This window comes from Microcaecilia unicolor, chromosome 3 (genome assembly GCF_901765095.1).
Source record: "Microcaecilia unicolor chromosome 3, aMicUni1.1, whole genome shotgun sequence".
Classification (NCBI taxonomy): Eukaryota; Metazoa; Chordata; class Amphibia; order Gymnophiona; family Siphonopidae; genus Microcaecilia; species Microcaecilia unicolor.
Genome location: NC_044033.1, coordinates 87,592,863 through 87,610,092, shown reverse-complemented (window position 1 = coordinate 87,610,092; position 17,230 = coordinate 87,592,863). Strand labels below are relative to the sequence as shown.

Sequence of the window (17,230 nt, the reverse complement as noted above, 5' to 3'; positions counted from 1 at the left end):
CCTGGCCCAGGCCCCGCCTCCTTCTGACGTAGGTTACTTACGTCAGAAGGAGGCGGGGCCTGGGCCTGGGCCAGGGAAGAAGAGACGTCATGGAGACTCTACAAGCAACACAACAGATCTTCCTGCCCGTGCAGCGCTTCAGAAAGAGGTGAGAGGCGCTGCTCGGGTCGTTAATAGGGAGGGGGGTCTCGGTGGAGGGGGGGAGCGGTGTAGTCGACCTCAGGGGGGCAGCGGGGGCGGGGCACGGGACGGAAGAATGACGGGAGGCGGAGTTAGCTCTGCAGAACACAAGAACAGGAAGGGAGGGGGACCGGGGCAGCTAGCATTTTGCTTTTTCGGGGGGGGGGGGGGAGCGGCGGAAAGTGGGGAGCAGCGGGGGGGGGGGCAAGGCCGTCCATACAGGACGCTCCTGATGAGCGCCCTTGCCCCCTCCCGACCCTTTTTTTATTTTTTTATTTGATGTGTTTTCTGACGTCCTTTGGACCAATCACAGCGCTTTTAGCTCTGCTAATGCGCTGGGATTGGCTCAAAGTTTGTTTGTTTTTTCACTTTACTATTTTTCCTGGCACAGAGCTGTCCTAACGAGAGGTCCAGACCTCTCGTTAGATTTCCTGCCTTTTTCCTGCGTAAAGGCAATCGGAAAAGGTTAGTGCATGTCGTTTCAATGGGGTTTTCACACTAATTGCTCATCTCCATTCCGTTTTCGTTAGCTGCTGGCTTCCTTGGTAAAAGCCCTTTGATGCATGCAACGGATCAAATTTTCCTCGTTGGAGGGTCATTAAAGGCTCATTTAGCTTTAGTGCATCTGCCTCTAAGTTCCGGTGGGGACAAGGATGTTTCAGTCCCTAGTGGAAACGCCGCTCCTCCGGTCGCTCCAGTCACGGGATCCCTCTCACCGGTTGCAGCTGGGGTGCTCGAAAGAAATTGCAGGAGGGTTTGCTGAGTGGGGGTTAGAACAAGGGCTAGCTGCGGTAAGCCCTTTACCCCCCCCCCCCCTTTCTCTTTGTATGCGGCATTAGGCTAAATTCTCTCCAGAAAATCAAAAGAGAACAGCAGACGATCCGCAACACCTCAAGCACGGGCCGCCATCTTGACTCCACCCCCCCCCCCCTCCCACTCTCCAATTTGCTTTTAATAATGGCTTATGGACTTTTCTTTTAGGAAGCTATCCAAACCTTTTTTTAAATCCCACTAAGCACTTGGAGGACTATCTGGAAGGGGTGGGGCAGAGCCTAGATTACCAACCATCAGGTAATCCAGATCATTGGATAACTGAAGGTCAGATTGGAATACCGTAGTCTTGATTAACACTATATGGGGGTATTCTAGCTTAATACTCCTCAATATGGCTTCTCAAATTATCTAACAAGCAGTGTTGTTCAAAGTACTATGTCAGAATACTTAAGTATTGTAAACATAAATGTATATTTTAATACTTGATTACATTTTTTATGTGTTCTTCACTATGGTTTTTATTTTCTCTTAAGTGAAAGTAGAAAGATTATTGCCTAATATAATACTTTTTGAGTATAAAAAGTAGCACAACTACAATGAATGCAAATATTGTTAGTTTTTATCCCCATAACTTTATTCTCCAATTCAATCCACTGAAGTTTCCTAAACTGTTAATTTTAATGATACTGTTGGTTTGTTTCTCTCAGAAGGCTCAGTTAGGTTTTCTTTTTGTTTTGTTTTTAGCAATATAGCCTGACATGTGGTGTTTACCTATTTTTGAAACATGTGCAAGCAGTTGGAAAGGACAATAATGGTCAGCAATTTTCTTTACTTTCCTGCAGACCGTGCAGCAACGTGGAGCTGCTGTCATCAAGGCTAGAAAATTATCCAGCGCTATGTCTGCTGCCAAAGCCATCTGTGATCATGTGAGAAACATCTGGTTTGGCACCCCAGAGGTAGGAGTTTATAGTAGAGATGTGCATTTATTTGAAACAACATAGGAAACCTCAACAACATTTGCCATGTCATTTCATGTCATTGGCAAATGAAAAAAAAACAGAAAAAACACAAAATATTGTGTTTATCGTGTGCTGTCAGTAGTGTGCACTCTGACTAGGCAAATTCAAAAACTTAAATTTTGTTTTTCCTCAGCCATTCAAATGTAGACTTTCCTTTGTGTTTGGGACCATTATCTTGCTGCATAACCCAATTATGCTTCAGCTCATGGACAGAAGAGTGGACATTCTCTTTAAGAATTTTCTGTTACAGTGCATAGCTTCTTTAATAATGGCAAGTTTTCTAGATCTTGAGGCAGCAAAGCATCACCATCATGTTTGACTGTTGGTAGCTGAGATTGGATAACAGAGCCGGTAGTGGGAGGCGGGGATAGTGCTGGGCAGACTTGTGCGGTCTGTGCCCTGAAAAAGACAGGTACAAATCAAGGTAAGGTATATACAAAAAAGTGGCACATTTCTTGGGCAGACTGGATGGACCGTGAAGGTCTTTTTCTGCCGTCATGTACTATGATAATGTGGAATGCTGAATTTGATATAATGGGACCTGTGTTGTCCAAAGAGTTCCCCTTTAAACTCATCTATCCATAGAACATCTTCCCAAAAGGCTTGGGGGATCATCCAGTTGTAGGTTGTTTTTGTTTTTTTACATAAATGTAAGAAAATCATTGATGTTACTCTTGGATTGCAGTGGTTTCCACCTTGTCTGCTCTCCCATGAATTCCATTTTTGCCCAGTCTCTTTCTTACTGTGAACACTAAGCATAGCTGAGACTAGAGAGGCTTGCAGTTCTTTGCAGAAAAATCATTGTAAAAATACTTGCCAGTAGTGGCAATGCAACTCAGACTTTGTCTCATCTTCTGTACTATACAGAGCAGCTATTCTCTGAGGACAAGCACCATTGATAGTTGACACCACCAATGGAGCTCGCTTAGAAGAAGTTTTTCCAGCTTAGAATATATACTTGAAGCTTTTGAGTCTCAACATCCCTCAAAGTTTGGATGTTGAGAGGGTAACAATAAATTCTTTGAACTTGCTTGACAGTGTGTTCCAGGTGGTGTAGGCTTTCAGGAGAGATTCCACTAGAAGGTCTTCAAATGTTAAATGACAGAGGTTTGCCAACAGGTGTGACAGAAGGGCTCTAGACCCCTTTTCATGTCCAACTCAAAAACTGCTTGAATACCTTCTATATTTGTTGTCAGGTTTAAAAACCAATTACATTAGAATATACTTTAGCACAGATGGCTCTTATCGCCAGCATGTAGAAGCAATTCCCATCTCTGTACAGCTTTTAGCTCTATTCTTGTGGTGCTTTCTTCTATGGAAGCCTCTTTTCAAGTCACCCAGTGTGTCAGGGTCCTCAGCGTGATCTAACCTAGCAGATGAAAGCTCCCTTTGAGCCACTGGATACCTGTGAACTGAAGTACCTGACCTCATGCACTCATCCCAACTTTTTTCTTAAGAGGTAGTGTTGGATTTCCATCTTAACTAGTTGGCCGTCCTACCAAAAGTTTTTTCTCAGGCCTCATGCTCCAGAGGTGAAAGCACACCATGCATATTGGACAGCAAGAGAGCTTTGGCCTTCTATTTGGTGTGGACTAAAGCCCTTTGAAATCATACCCCATCCTCTAGAATCTGTTTAGAGGTTAGAATTCAATTCAACTCCATCCCCCTAGTCCCGTTTCTTTTCTGTTCCAGGCTGCCTTTAAAAGAAAAAACTAATTGCCACCAAATAATGTTGTTGGTATGTATCTGTTGTAGTGTCTTGTTGTTTTTCTCTTTTTCTGTTGAAGGTAGCCTGTAGCTAGGGAATCTCATGCTGTAAGGGCTTGTTATTCCGGTTGTTCTTGGAGAAAAGAAGTTGCTTACCTGTAGCAGGCAGGGGCGTAGCCAGACCTCGCCAGGAGCAGGGGGGGGCAGAGCCCTAGGTGGGGGGGCACTGTTTAGCCGCCCCCCCCCGCTGCCGCCACATTGGACCCCCCCCTGCCGACAACCCCCTTGAACCCCTCTCCCGCCACCCACCCTCCCCCACCGTTGCCGCCTGCCCTGTCGCCGCATCAGATACCTTGTTTGCTGGCGGGGGTCCCCGAATCCCGCCAGCAGAAGAGTCTTCTTCAGCGCCGGAGTAGTGCCTTTGTTCAACGAAGTTCCTGGTGTGGTCAACTGTTTCTGACGCCTTACGTCCTGCACCGTGCATGTAGCCCCGTGCAGGACGTAAGGCATCAGAAACAGCTGATCACACCAGGAACTTCGTTGAACGAAGGCACTACTCCGGCGCTGAAGAAGACTCTTCTGCTGGCGGGATTCAGGGACCCCCGCCAGCAAACAAGGTACCTGATGCGGCGGGGCGGGCGGCGACGGCGGAGGAGGGTTGGTGGCGGGAGGGTGGTTCAAGGGAATCGTCGGCAGGGGGGCCAGGGCCAAATCTATGGGGGCCTAGGCCCCCTCAGGCCCCATGTAGCTACGCCACTAGTAGCAGGTATTCTCCATGGGCAGAAAGATAGAAGTTATCGCATATCCACCCACTTCTCTAAAGAATTGTATTCTACTCGGGCTAAACATATGGACTGAGATGGTCCCGTATGATGCTGGCAGGCAGGAAATGGTGCATATATGTTATGGGGCAATTCAAAAACTTTGTATTCAAATCTGGTTATCCTTACTGATCGCCTTAAGGGGGAGATATGATCCGACTATGGAGGAGTGGATTCACTTGGCTCTGTTGTTTTCCACTACAGATTAGAAGAGTATGGGGCTAGGGATGGAGGAGGTGTGTTCTGAGGGGGAGGGTCTGGTTATATTTGAAAGATTGCTTTTCATAAGAGCTGAGGGTGCGGGGGGGTGGGGGGTGGAGCTCATATATATGTTGTATCTGATTTTGTTGTCATTGGGAAAGATGATTTTGTATGTTATCTTTTCCAATAAAAATTTATTGATACAACCCCCCCCCCCCCCCAAAAAAAAAAAAAAAAAAACAAAACCCTTTGTATTCTAAGCTGGAGAAACGTCTGTATGGGCTGTATTGATGATGTTACCTGTGCTATGAGGACTTCTGTCCTGTTGTCCGTGGAGAACACCAGTTATTGGTAAGTCACTTGGGTCTGCTGTCAGTAATTAATTTTAATATTTGTTTTCACCATTTCAGGGAGAGTTTGTATCCATGGGGGTGATCTCTGATGGCAATTCATATGGGATTGCTAACGATTTGCTTTACTCATTTCCTGTTACCATCAAGGTGAATGACTTTTTTTCATTTACTTATGTGAATTTGTTTGCTGCAGTTCAGTATTTAAAGGGTCTACTGTGAATTGGGGATTGAAATGGAAGAGTAGCCTGTTAGAGCAGTAAGCTGACAGCCAGGCTTCAAATCCCACTGACACTTGTGAGCTATTTTATTTTTATTTTAAATGTTCTATTCATTTTGTTTCAAACTAATACTGAAGGCAATCTCCCTCTAATACTTTCTATCTGAAAAACCATAAAACGTGAAGGAGATAGGTAGGAACTCAACTGGCTTATACTCTAATAATGAGTTCATTAAATAAAGAGGTGAAGCCTCAAGAAGCCCCCGGCTCAATGATTAAAGAGCTCTCGGGAGGCTGGACTGCTTCATCATCGGCAAACACCCCACTGGTCTACTGCAAATGTTCTTACAAATTACTATTTTACTTCATTTTTCTTTTTTCTTTTACACTTTTTCTTAAAGGTCAAGTATATATATTACTTAGCTTTGTATCCAGGCTCTCAAGACGCTAGATATGACCATGCTGAGTATCTACTTGAGCTAAGATTGACGCAGACCATTTGACCCTGAGGCAGGTGACGAAACGCTGGCCACCGTTGGTCATGGTCATATCTAGCGTCTTGAGAGCCTGGATACAAAGCTAAGTAATATATATACTTGACCTTTAAGAAAAAGTGTAAAAGAAAAAAGAAAAATGAAGTAAAATAGTAATTTTTAAGAACATTTGCAGTAGACCAGTGGGGTGTTTGCCAATGATGAAGCAGTCCAGCCTCCCGAGAGCTCTTTAATCATTGAGCCGGGGGCTTCTTGAGGCTTCACCTCTTTATTTAATGAACTCATTATTAGAGTATAAGCCAGTTGAGTCTCTACCTATCTCCTATTCATTTTGTTTTTCATTGAAAATAGAACAGCACAATGATGTATACATAGCCTTTTAAACAGATTCTAATGCTCTCATACAACAAATGCACTTTTCACCCCTCAACTCCCTCACCCAACCCCACCCACCTCAACAACTCTCCAATGTCCATTCTTCAGCATCTTTACTAAATCTTTGATGCCTAATATCTTAATTTCTCCATTCTATTTATAAATGCCAAACATTCTTTCCAAACATGCATTGCAGGGACATCCACTTGTTTCCAACAACTGATAATAGCCCCTTGCACTGCCATTAGTCCCCACTTGACAAATGTCTTTCAGAGTTTGAGTGAGATTCAAATAGATTCCCTAGAGAACAAGTTGATTTTGCTGCATACATTTCGCCAAAATTCTCTCTCCTGATACACAAGACCATCAGATGTGCCAGAACATTCCGTGATGGCCACAATGCCTCCAGTAAAGGTTAGAGGCATTCAGGAACATCTGTTGCAATCTTGAGGGAGTACCATCTATACAGAACTTTGTAAGCATTTTCTTTAATTGCTGAACTAATAGACCATTTGCCTGCAATAAGAAAAATATGCTTCTACTCTCTTGATTAGAGTTCCTCCCACCTCCCAAGCCTTCAAAGCTAAAACCTCTTAAATTCCCCATATTTAAGAAAACCATATAACCAGGTAATTGCCTCTTTCAATTGAGTAAGAGATTCTCATAAATTTTCTAATTTTTTCCACCTCTTCTTACCCCTCAGCCTTCTCCATTCCTATACACTTTGCCCTCATAAAATTCTGCACCTGAAACTGCAAAAAGTCCCCTGGATCCAACCTATACAGGATCTGGAGCTCTTGGAAGGACTTAAAACCATCCTCCCATACTAGCTGTTGAAATGTATGCAGACCACCATTTCGTAAATACCCCGGGTCATGTCCTAGCATAAAAGAACTTCCTTTCTGGATTGCTTTTAATGTTTTATTGGATTGTAAACCACTGTGATCTTTTTTTAAGCCTTGCTAAAGTGAAGGTAGAAGCACTATTAACACTTATTTATAAACTGCCTTCCTGGTCCAACAAGGTGAGACAATAAGACAATCCAAAGAAATAATAAAATATGTACAATAAATCTTAATTCCCTTCCGATATTGTCCTGAATTTTATTCCGCAGCAAAGGAGAAGCTGTCAGAGGCCCACCTTCTGATTCCCTGTTTTTCATGCATTTGCCTGAAAGGTCCATAAGAACTGATGGTTGATCTGAGTGTAAAGTTTAAGGCACATACCATGACAATTTGTTCTGGTAATGTGGGCCATTACACAGCATAACTTGAAACACCAGTGACAAGATCTTAAATTGATTTGGAGGCTATGAATTAGAAAAGATTCTGGAGACCTTCTAGACTGGCCAAACACCACTCATGCTGCCACGTTTTGGGTTACCTTAAGCCTGTGCATTTGCCATATCAGGAGGCCAATGCAGAGGCCATTATGTTAGTCCAAATACAAGATGATGAATGCCTGGGTCATCTTTCTATCAGTAGCATTTCTAGATAAAAGTATTTGGGGATGCTATGGAGAGAGCAAGCGTGTGGCAAACCAAAGTAACATTCCTGCACATCACACTCACCTCATCCCAGCCCTCCCTCCCCTTCCCCCATATTTAAATTGGCTGTTAAAGATGCTACATAAAAATGTTCCAACAATCTTTTGTGCATAAAGAAGCCAGTGATATGTGATATATAGAGAAGAGTTCATTGAATGATATCATCATATTTGACAGTCTCTGGGAAAAGATGATGTTTACCCCTCATTCTCCCTTTCTCTCTTCCTCCAGTCCTTAGTCTCCTTTTTCACCTTTCATCTTTCTACTGGCCTTTTCTATCCCCCTGTCTTTCCTTCCCCAGTCCTGTATCGTTCATTCATTCTCTAGTCCCCCAGTTCCATCCTCTGTACTTGTCCTCTCATCCTCTCACCAGTTCCAGCTCCATCCCTATCCATGTCACTCATTTCTTCACTTATCCTCTAAACCATTCTTCTACCCCTTACCTTCTACCTAGCCTCATATTACCCCCTTGCACCATCTTTTCAGCTCCATTTCCACCCTCATTCACCCCCTTCAGACCATCCTTTTCCCTTCTTACTCCCCTAAAGCAGCCCTTTCCCTTTCCAGCACTTCTTATCTTCTCTCATGTCATTCGCACCATGACTCAATCTCTCTCCCAACTTTTATCCCCCTTTCTCTTACCCCTATCTCACACCCTCACTCATACTCCCAGCCCATTTAACTTACCCCCATTAATGCCTAGCAATTGCCAGGTCTTGACTGTCCCCTCCAAATTTCCACTCAACCTCTTTCATCCCCAGTTCTCTGTTCTGACCTCTGTCCATTATTCCACGTAAACCTTCCTTGAATCTTATCCATCTCTGAGTCCAAGTTCCTACTCTCCCCCACTCCTCCCCAATCCAAATCTCTTTCTTGGCCTTGCCACTTGTAATCTGCTATGGCCGGAGTTGCATCTGCAGCTCCAGTTCCAGCTATACACAGGCACCTTCCTCCTGTGGCTGCCTAATGAGAGGCTGAGAGCCAGGAAAGCCAGGTTCCAACCCTACTGCCATTCTTTGTGGTCTTAGACAGTTCTTTTAATTTTCCATTACCTGAGGTACAAACTTAAATTGTGAGCCATTCAAAGAAGTTAAATATTTACTGTCCCTGAATGCAACTCACCGTGACCAACTGAGAAAGTTGTGTGCTAAATCCAAATCCTCTTCATGCTCTGTATGGAGCCTTGCATGTTCAAACATCTGTTTTAACCATAGGAGTCTGTGTGATCCAGACTGACCATGTCTGAACCATGCAAGGCTCTGTTGATAGAGCTTCTGTTTCAAACAGTATGTTTCAGTCAAATGGCCCAGAGGTGGCTGTGCATGATCATAACTAGAGCTGCAGGTATTGGCTAATTCTGGTTGGTGGGGAGGGGGGAGGAGCCATTTTTGGGGTGGCACCTGCTACCCCATAGCTACACCTATGTGTTTTAAAGGAATTTATATCCAGAAATTTTAAGAAAAAGCACTAACCATTCTGAGAAATCTGGGCCTCTAAGTTCAATAGTTGATCAAAAAATCGTCCCTTCCTTATCGTCCAGCTAGACCAATCCACACCAGTGGGTTGTATCCTCTCCCCCCCTGACTAGCAGATAGAGAGAGAGAGAACAGACTGGTTTCGGTGACCTTGTCAGTATAACTGCAGGTACATCCTGGAGCTAGTCAATATTTCTATACCTTCAGCAGATGGTGCAGTTTGCACTGGTCCATCTGGCACCAGTTTTTCAGACATAAATATGTCTGAGAGTAGTCTGACAATAATCATTGCTTGTATATTCAGCAATAATTTATTAGACATCAGCCAGTTCAAGATCATCCCCAACCCTGTTTAAGCTCTGACTGTGCCCTGAGATCTATCCTTTCCCATCAGATAAACAGTTTTGTTTTTTTAAATTTGGATTTGGTTTACACCTTTTTCATTTGTAGCTGAAGGCGAGTTACTTTTGGTTACAGTAGGTATTTCCCTATACCTGGAGAGCTCACAGTCTGTTTGGTACCCGAGGCAGTGGAGGTGTTAAGTGACTTGCCCAAGGTCAGAAGGAGCCACAGTGGAATTTGAACTGGAGTTCACTGGTTCTCAGCTCAGAGAATGTAACAGGACACACCTTTCATAAATAGATTGAATAGCAGTGAGAAACGACAGGATCCCTGGCACTCCACACTTTAGTTTAAGTAGATAAGTCACCAAACCGTTGATAGTAACAGAAGCAGAATGATCTAACAGGAAGGAAGCGAATTGCTATAACAACTGTAGCTATTCCAAATGAGCCATAGTGTCCGCCAAGTCAAACTCTGAAAAGTCAACATTACGGAACCCTAACTCCTATCCTAATCCATATCCTTTGAATTGTCATCTTGAATAGCCAGGAGCAGTGTTGTCTTCAAAATCCATATAAACCTTGTGACCAAGATTTCTCACAATAGAATTTTACAGTCAAACTTCCTTTGTGCATGAAGAGTTACAATATCTTTGCTTTTGAAAACAGCTTTAAGTATTTCCCCTTTATGTAAATGTATGGGAAAGATATGACTTGTTGTGTTTAATGTAATTGTACATTATTTTAATTGTTTTGTTGTGATCCACTTTGATGCAATTAACTTTGCTAAAGGCAGAATATAAACTGAAATAACACATATCAAATTACTGGCATTTTGGCCAAAACATGTTTGTTTCAGGACTTGGATTTTACCCTAGAACATGTTCTTGCTTTATTTTTGCCATTTGGTCATGCAGGTTTATATATTGTCCTATATTTCTGTAGGACCCTGTGGATTTTCGCATAGGCTTTGTGCATTAAAAACAAATCCTTCAAGCTCCTCCAACAGCACTGAGTTTCTGAAGTGTGATGACATCACTAGTAGCCAGGAGAGTGTGTGTTCCGTTGATCCCAAAGGATCCTGTCTACAACAAAGGGGAAATGGGAGTGTCCTAATTCTATTGGTGAAAACTCCAAAAAGAGGAGAAATATACTTTAGGAGGCAAATTCTGAAAATATAAAAGGGGAAAGCCCAGTTTCAAAATTAAGGTCTGCTGGCCTCCCAAGCCCCTGATCATGTTGAGCTAGAGAGAGCATTCCAGCCTTAAGCCCAGATTAAATAATTACTGCATAGCCATGTAGGTAGCAGTGCTTGGTAGCCCTGCTGCCAGGGCCACCGAGAGGGGGGAGGCAGGGGGGACAAAATTCCCCGGGCCTCCAAGAGGGGCCCGGCGCCGCAGTCCCACCCGCCCTCTGTCGTTAGGGTTACCATTTTTCATCCTCATAAAAAGAGGACACTTGCCCCGCCCTGTTCACGCCCTCACCCCGCCCCCGGTCACCCCCTCTTCCCCCCATCACCTTCCCTCCCCTCTTTCCTGCCCGGAGCGCTGCTGCTAGTTGCCCTGCTGCATCCTTGTGTGAGTCCGGCTCTCGGCGTCTCAAAATGGCCGCCGAGAGTTGAAGTCTCGCTAGGCTGCTTCAACTCTCGGCGGCCATTTTGAAACGCCGAGAGCCGGATTCACAGTATGCAGGGCAGCTAGCAGCAGCGCTCCGGGCAGGAAATAGGGGGCTCTTTCCTGCCCTGAAGACGAAGAGGTACCTCTAGACCACCAGGGATAGTAGTGTAAGGGGAGGGGAAGGGAGTGCCGCGCCCGCCTCCGCTCCCGCCAGCCAGCCTGTTTATCCAGAAATCCAGACAAACGGGCAGGCTGGCCAAATCCGTCCGGACGCCCGGACATGTTCTCAAAAAGAGGATATGTCCGGGTAAATCCGGACGTATGGTAACCCTGTCTGTCGTCGACCGTCTGCCACCGGGCCGGGCCCTCTGCATTGAAATCACAGCACCTCTCACCTCCGTGTGAAAGCGCTGCAGGCAGCAGGGCAGCAGATCGCCTCCCTTCGGGCCTCCTTCCCTCCCTGTGTCCCGCCCTCGTCTGACGTAACATCCGCGAGGGCGGGACACGGAGGGAAGGAGGCCCGATCTGCTGCCCTTCTGCCTGCAGCACTTTCACACGGAGGTGAGAGGCGCTGTGATTTCAATGCAGGGGGCCCGGCCCGGTGGTGGACGGAGGGGGGCGGGTGGAGGGATGGGGGACAGCTGCGGCGGGGGTGGCCATGCCCCAGGCCCCGCCCAGTCTCTCGGTGGCCCTGCCTGCAGCACATTAAAACCACAGAGGAAATCTGAGAGCTGCACAGCAAGCAGAAGTGGGAATCGGGAATCCTCTTCATCCTAAGCTCCAGACTGAGAGAGAAGGAAAGACTGTGCTAACCAACTTATTTCAACCATTTGGGCACTCTAAAGCTCCAGCTCTGTTTGAAAGCTAGGAGAAAGGACACAAATACAACTTCCTTGTCATCAGCAGCAGATGAATCCATTACGAATGGGTTGTGTCCACCTACCAGCAGGGGGAGATAGAGAACATTGAAAACCATAGTGCCTCCTGAACGGCTAGCTCCATCTGCCTCTCAGTATTCTCTGTCTCCCAGCAGGGTTGGACGCAGCTTATTCAGCTCCTTCAAGAATCTGCCTGGGGTGGCTCCTGTGCTTTTGCCAGTTGTAGCAGGGGTGTTGTGGCTATTGCAGCTCCACTTTAAAGGCACATAAGTTAGCCCTTTCCCTGCCTTACCCTTCCCCCTATGTGGATGCAGGCATATAGGTTTGCCCTGTCTCTGCCTTTCCCACTCTCTTCTATGTGGATGCAGGCACATTGGTTCATCCTTTCCCTGCCTTTCCCACTCTTCTGGACCTCCGGAGTGCCTCTGTAGCTGTTGCCTTTAACTTTCCTCACAGCGTTAAAAAAAAAAAGCGATGCGCTTGTTAGCGCTGCGATTCTGAGGCTATCTTCTGTCTGTGCAGCATGACCGGAGCTCTGGGACTCGGTCGGGTGAGGTAAGAGCTTCTTGTAGCTCCTCAGAGGACGGCCTCCAATCGGGGCATTTTTGGCGCGAATCCGCCATTATGAAATTTTCCGCCGTTTTCGGTGATGGCTGCGGAGGTTGTTAAGCGCTGTTCACGTTGTGACAAACGCAGATCAGCAGCGGGGCTCTGTAAATCATGCTCTTCAGACGTCAGGGCCGGCTCGAGCATGCCGAGCGATGTCTCTTCCCGCTCGGTGGAGCTGGCAGCGGGCGCCATCTTGGATGCACCGCATGGCCCGACCCCCGCAGGAGCGGAGGGGTCTGAGGATGGAGGGGAGTCTCTGATGGAGTCTACCAGAGGAGCTGCTTGCCCCAGATTGGAACCAGGAGACCAGGGTGAGCCTTTCTCTCCTGAGTTTGTGTTGCTTTTACATAAAGAGTTCATGTTAAAGAGGGCTCTGCTGCAGGTGTCTGACTCTGCGTTGCTACCTGGTTCCCCTCCGGTGGAGGCTGGCCCGGGATTGACGTAAGGCGTTCTTTCCCCAGACAGTTGGCCGCATGACAAGCGTAGAAGAGTAAATTCCCCTTCAGAGAGTGTCGCACCCCCCTTCCCCCTCCCCCCCCCCCCCCCCATGGTCTTGCTGTGGGGATTCTGAGGGGTCTGGTAGGCCTTCGTGGTCTGAGGAGCCAGAGGAAGGTGCCGGATTGCCACTGGATCCAGATGATCCCACCGTGGTTAGGATTTTCCACCGCGAGGAGCTGCCAGCGCTTATTTCTGACACCTTGCAGGCCCTCCTTATTGAAGATCCTGCGCTGGGCGAGGCCTCCTCTGGTAATCCGAGGATGGCAAGTACTAAGAAGCCTGCTCGAGCCTTTCCTTTGCATGACTCCATCGAAGAGCTTATTTCGGCTCAATGGGCTGACCCCGAGGGGCCTTTAAAAGTTGCCAGGGCAATGGGGCACTTATACCCGCTTAGTGAGGAGCACTTGGCACGCTTGGCCGTGCCTAAAGTAGATGCCCTAGTCACGGCATTGATGAAGAAGACTACCCTCTCAGTAGAGGGAGGGGTTGCCCTGAAGGACATGCAGGACCGACGGCTGGAATCAGCAATGAAACGGTCCTTTGAAATTTCAGGCCTATCCTTACGGGCATCTGCATGCAGCTGCTACACTGCCCGAGCCTGCCTCGCTTGGTTACAACAGGCAGTGGAACAGCCCGGAGATGGAACGGAGCCCCTTACGGAGGTGGCACTGTGGATGGAGTCGGCCTTGTCATTTTTGGCTGATGCTCTTTTTGATCTGGTCAGCACTTCGGCTAAACAGATGGCTGTAGCGGTGGCGGCTCGCCGTCTTCTGTGGCTACGGCATTGGGCAGCTGACATGGCCTCTAAGCAAAGGTTGGTGAAGTTGTCCTCCCGTGTGGGCACCTTGTCCGGCTTGGAACCTGGGGCTTGTATTGAAGGCTCTGCAGGGTTCACCCTTCGAGCCGCTGCGGCGGGCTTCGGAGAAGGATATGACTTTAAATGCAGTCTTCTTGGTGGCCATCACATTGGTGAGACGGGTGAGCTCCAGGCACTGCCCTGTCGAGACTCATTTCTGCAATTTTCGGAGTCCGGAGTAACGTTACGTGCTGTGCCTTCCTTCCTGCCTAAGGTGGTTTCAGCGTTTCACCTAAACCAGCCTATTTTTCTGCCCTCCTTTACTAGGGAGAAGTTTCCAGAATTCTTTGGGCAGTTGCACCTTCTGGATGTGCGCAGGGCTCTGTTGCAGTATCTGCAGATGTCAAATGCTTTCAGGACCTCTGATGACCTTTTTATATTGTTGTCAGGTCCTCGCAGAGGGTCTCCAGCGTCTAAAGCCACTATAGCCCGTTGGCTTAAGGAAGCCATTTTTTTTGCATATCTGCTATCTGGCCGGCCTCTGCCTGACGCCTTTAAGGCACATTCCACAAGAGCGATTTCCTCCTCTTGGGCTGAAACGGGAGCACTCTCTCTTCAAGAGATATGTAGTGCAGCTACTTGGACTTCTAAGCTCTCTTTTGCCCGTCATTACAGGCTGTATGTGGCTGCCAGGAGGGACGCACTTTTTGGAGCACAAATGCTTGCACGTGGTGTGGCTTGTTCCCACCCTATCTAAGGATTGCTTTGATACATCCCATTCGTAATGGATTCATCTGCTGCTAATGACAAGGAAGGGAAATTAGGTTCTTACCTTGGTAATTTTCTTTCCTTTAGTCACAGCAGATGAATCCATGATCCCTCCCTGATTGACTCTGTTTTCTGTTCAGTTTTTCCTGCAGACATGTTCCCTCATTGGGAGAAGTTGAAAAACAGTCTTCAGGATTTCTGTTCTACTACAGGAGGTTGAGTTCGTCCCTCCTTTGAGTTACTGCCCCTGTTCTGGGGTCTTCGTTCGCTGTGAGGAAAGTTCATGTTATTCTACTTTGCAGTGTAACACTGCTTTGGAAGCTTCAAATACTGAGAGGCAGATGGAGCTAGCCGTCTAGGAAGCACTATGGTTTTCAGTGTTCTCTATCTCCCCCTGCTGGTAGGTGGACTCAACCCATTCGTAATGGATTCATCTGCTGTGACTAAAGGAAAGAAAATTACCAAGGTAAGAACCTAATTTTCCCTTGTGCTACCACAGCCTTACAACTGGGAACTGAAAGATCTCCCATATCCTGCATGTCTATCAGGGCTGCATCTGCTTGCCTGACGCAGTCTGTTCCAATTTAACATCCAAATTGTGCTGGCTGTATGTGAGGAGAAAATTTTTAAAAGAGAGATAGGACTCTTCACAGCATTTCTTCTACTGGGAGTAAAGTGAAACACTAAAGGAGAAGTGTAAATATGTTCTAAAGCCTCTTTGTTCCTTCCTCTGCCATAATTATCCCTGACTTAATCCTACCTATTTTGACGTAAACTATTATTGTGATTTACCTTTATTTTTGAGAACTGACTGTAATAGTGTGGAGCATAGCCTTATTCAGCCTCCTGGAGTTTTCTCCAATTCAGGCCCATGCCCTAAAAAAATAAAATGTTGTGTACCCGACCAGCTGTCATGCTCCAGAGTGCACATCTAGGATGATCCCAAAGGTCAGGGCTTACAATTATTAAACTGTTCTGACATAATGTGTTAACTGTTTGATTTATATACCTCTTAAAGTTCTGGTACCTCTATACCAAGCTTTTGGGTTGCACCATTTTTTGCCCTGGCTACGACACTAGAAGATGCCCAGGATAAGTGAGGTGTGTCACAGGTTTCAGGGACCTCCTCAGTGCTTCTCTTGAAGATCACCAGGTTTCCTTTTGGCTTTTTAATATTAATCTCAACCTTGATCTTTAAATTTAACAAAATGGGAGTAGAAAGGGTTTCTCTTGCTTTTCATGCATGAACAGTAGCCACAGGCATTGTGTGTGTGTGGGAGTTTTTGTAACATTCTGTTGCTTAATTTCAAACAGAAGCAAACATGGACAATCGTAGGAGGTCTCTCAATTAATGACTTCTCTCGTGAGAAGATGGATGTAACAGCCAAAGAATTGATAGAAGAAAAGACAACTGCATTTGAGTTTCTTGCTGCTGCGTGACTAGAAGATGAGCCAGATAAAAATATGTATTTAAATACTGAAAAAGTTAAATGTTCTCTTTAAGTCTAGTACCATGTGCTCTTTCTTTAGGAGATGATGATCGAATTAAAAGCAAAGAGAGGTATGTTTAAAGATCACATTCTGTTTATGGCTGTAACATTATCATGCAGTATCACTAAGTTCTTGTAGACATTAATAAATAATAATAAAAAAAAGCAAAACCTGAGTGTCCAAACTACAAATTTGGTTTGGGTTTATGTTTTTGTGTGTTTTATAATCTGTATTTAAGAGTATGGATATATAATCCCCCCCCCCCCCCCCCCCCACCAACAGCAGGTCATTCACTGAGCAGAGAGATGTTACCGTATCCACGGCTAATAGGACTATTGGACCGGCAATATTATGTTTTTACTAGTATAAAAGGCCCGTTTCGGTAGGCAATGAAACGGGCACTAGCAAGGTAATCCCCCCCCCCCCCCGCAGCGTCCTTCCTGTCTCCCCTGCCCCCCCTGCAGCCACCCATCTGGTCTCAGGACCTCCAACCCTCCTCTGCCCCTGCAGCCACGCATGTGCAGCGGCCCTCCTCTCTCCCCTGCTCCCCCTGCAGCCACCCATGTCCAGCGACTCCTCTCCCCCTGCAGCGTCCCTTCTGTGTCCCCTGCCCTCCCCTGCAGCCACCCATCTGGTCTCAGGACCCCCTCCCCACCTCCCTCTTCCCTGCCCCCCCTGCAGCCATCCATGTCCAGCGACCCTCCTCTCCCCCTGCAGCCACCCATGTCCAGCGACCCTCCCCTCCCCCCTAGGTGCATCACCCAAACCCAACCCCCCCCCCCCCAGCGCATCACCCAAGCACCTACCCCCCTCTCGGGCAAATCAACCCCCTCGCCACCCGCAGCCGCCAATACTAACGCTGTCCAGCCGCTGCTGCGTCTCCTGGTGAGCAGCAGCGGCTGGTACAAAAAGAAAAAAGCCAAAAAAAGATTTTAAACCTGAAACACGGCTCCGTAGACAGCCATCTGGCATTGGCTGTCATCTCTGCAGCCGCTCCTTCTCTCCCCTCTGACGTCGCTGCGCTCCTCCGGGGTCTTCCTGCAGGGGCAGTGATGTGGAGGGGAGAGGAGG

General features: G+C 46.8%; 1 protein-coding gene across 1 annotated transcript in view; it reads left to right on the top strand.

Moving 5' to 3' along the window:
* Window positions 1-16,350, top strand: part of MDH1 (malate dehydrogenase 1) — a 132,041-nt gene extending 115,691 nt beyond the window's left edge. The window contains exons 7-9 of the mRNA XM_030196157.1: window positions 1,797-1,910; window positions 5,113-5,202; window positions 15,983-16,350. Of these exons, the coding sequence (XP_030052017.1) occupies window positions 1,797-1,910; window positions 5,113-5,202; window positions 15,983-16,108 (330 nt within the window). The 3' untranslated portion in view covers window positions 16,109-16,350. The remainder of the gene's footprint in view (window positions 1-1,796; window positions 1,911-5,112; window positions 5,203-15,982) is intronic.
* Window positions 16,351-17,230: the final 880 nt, after the last annotated feature.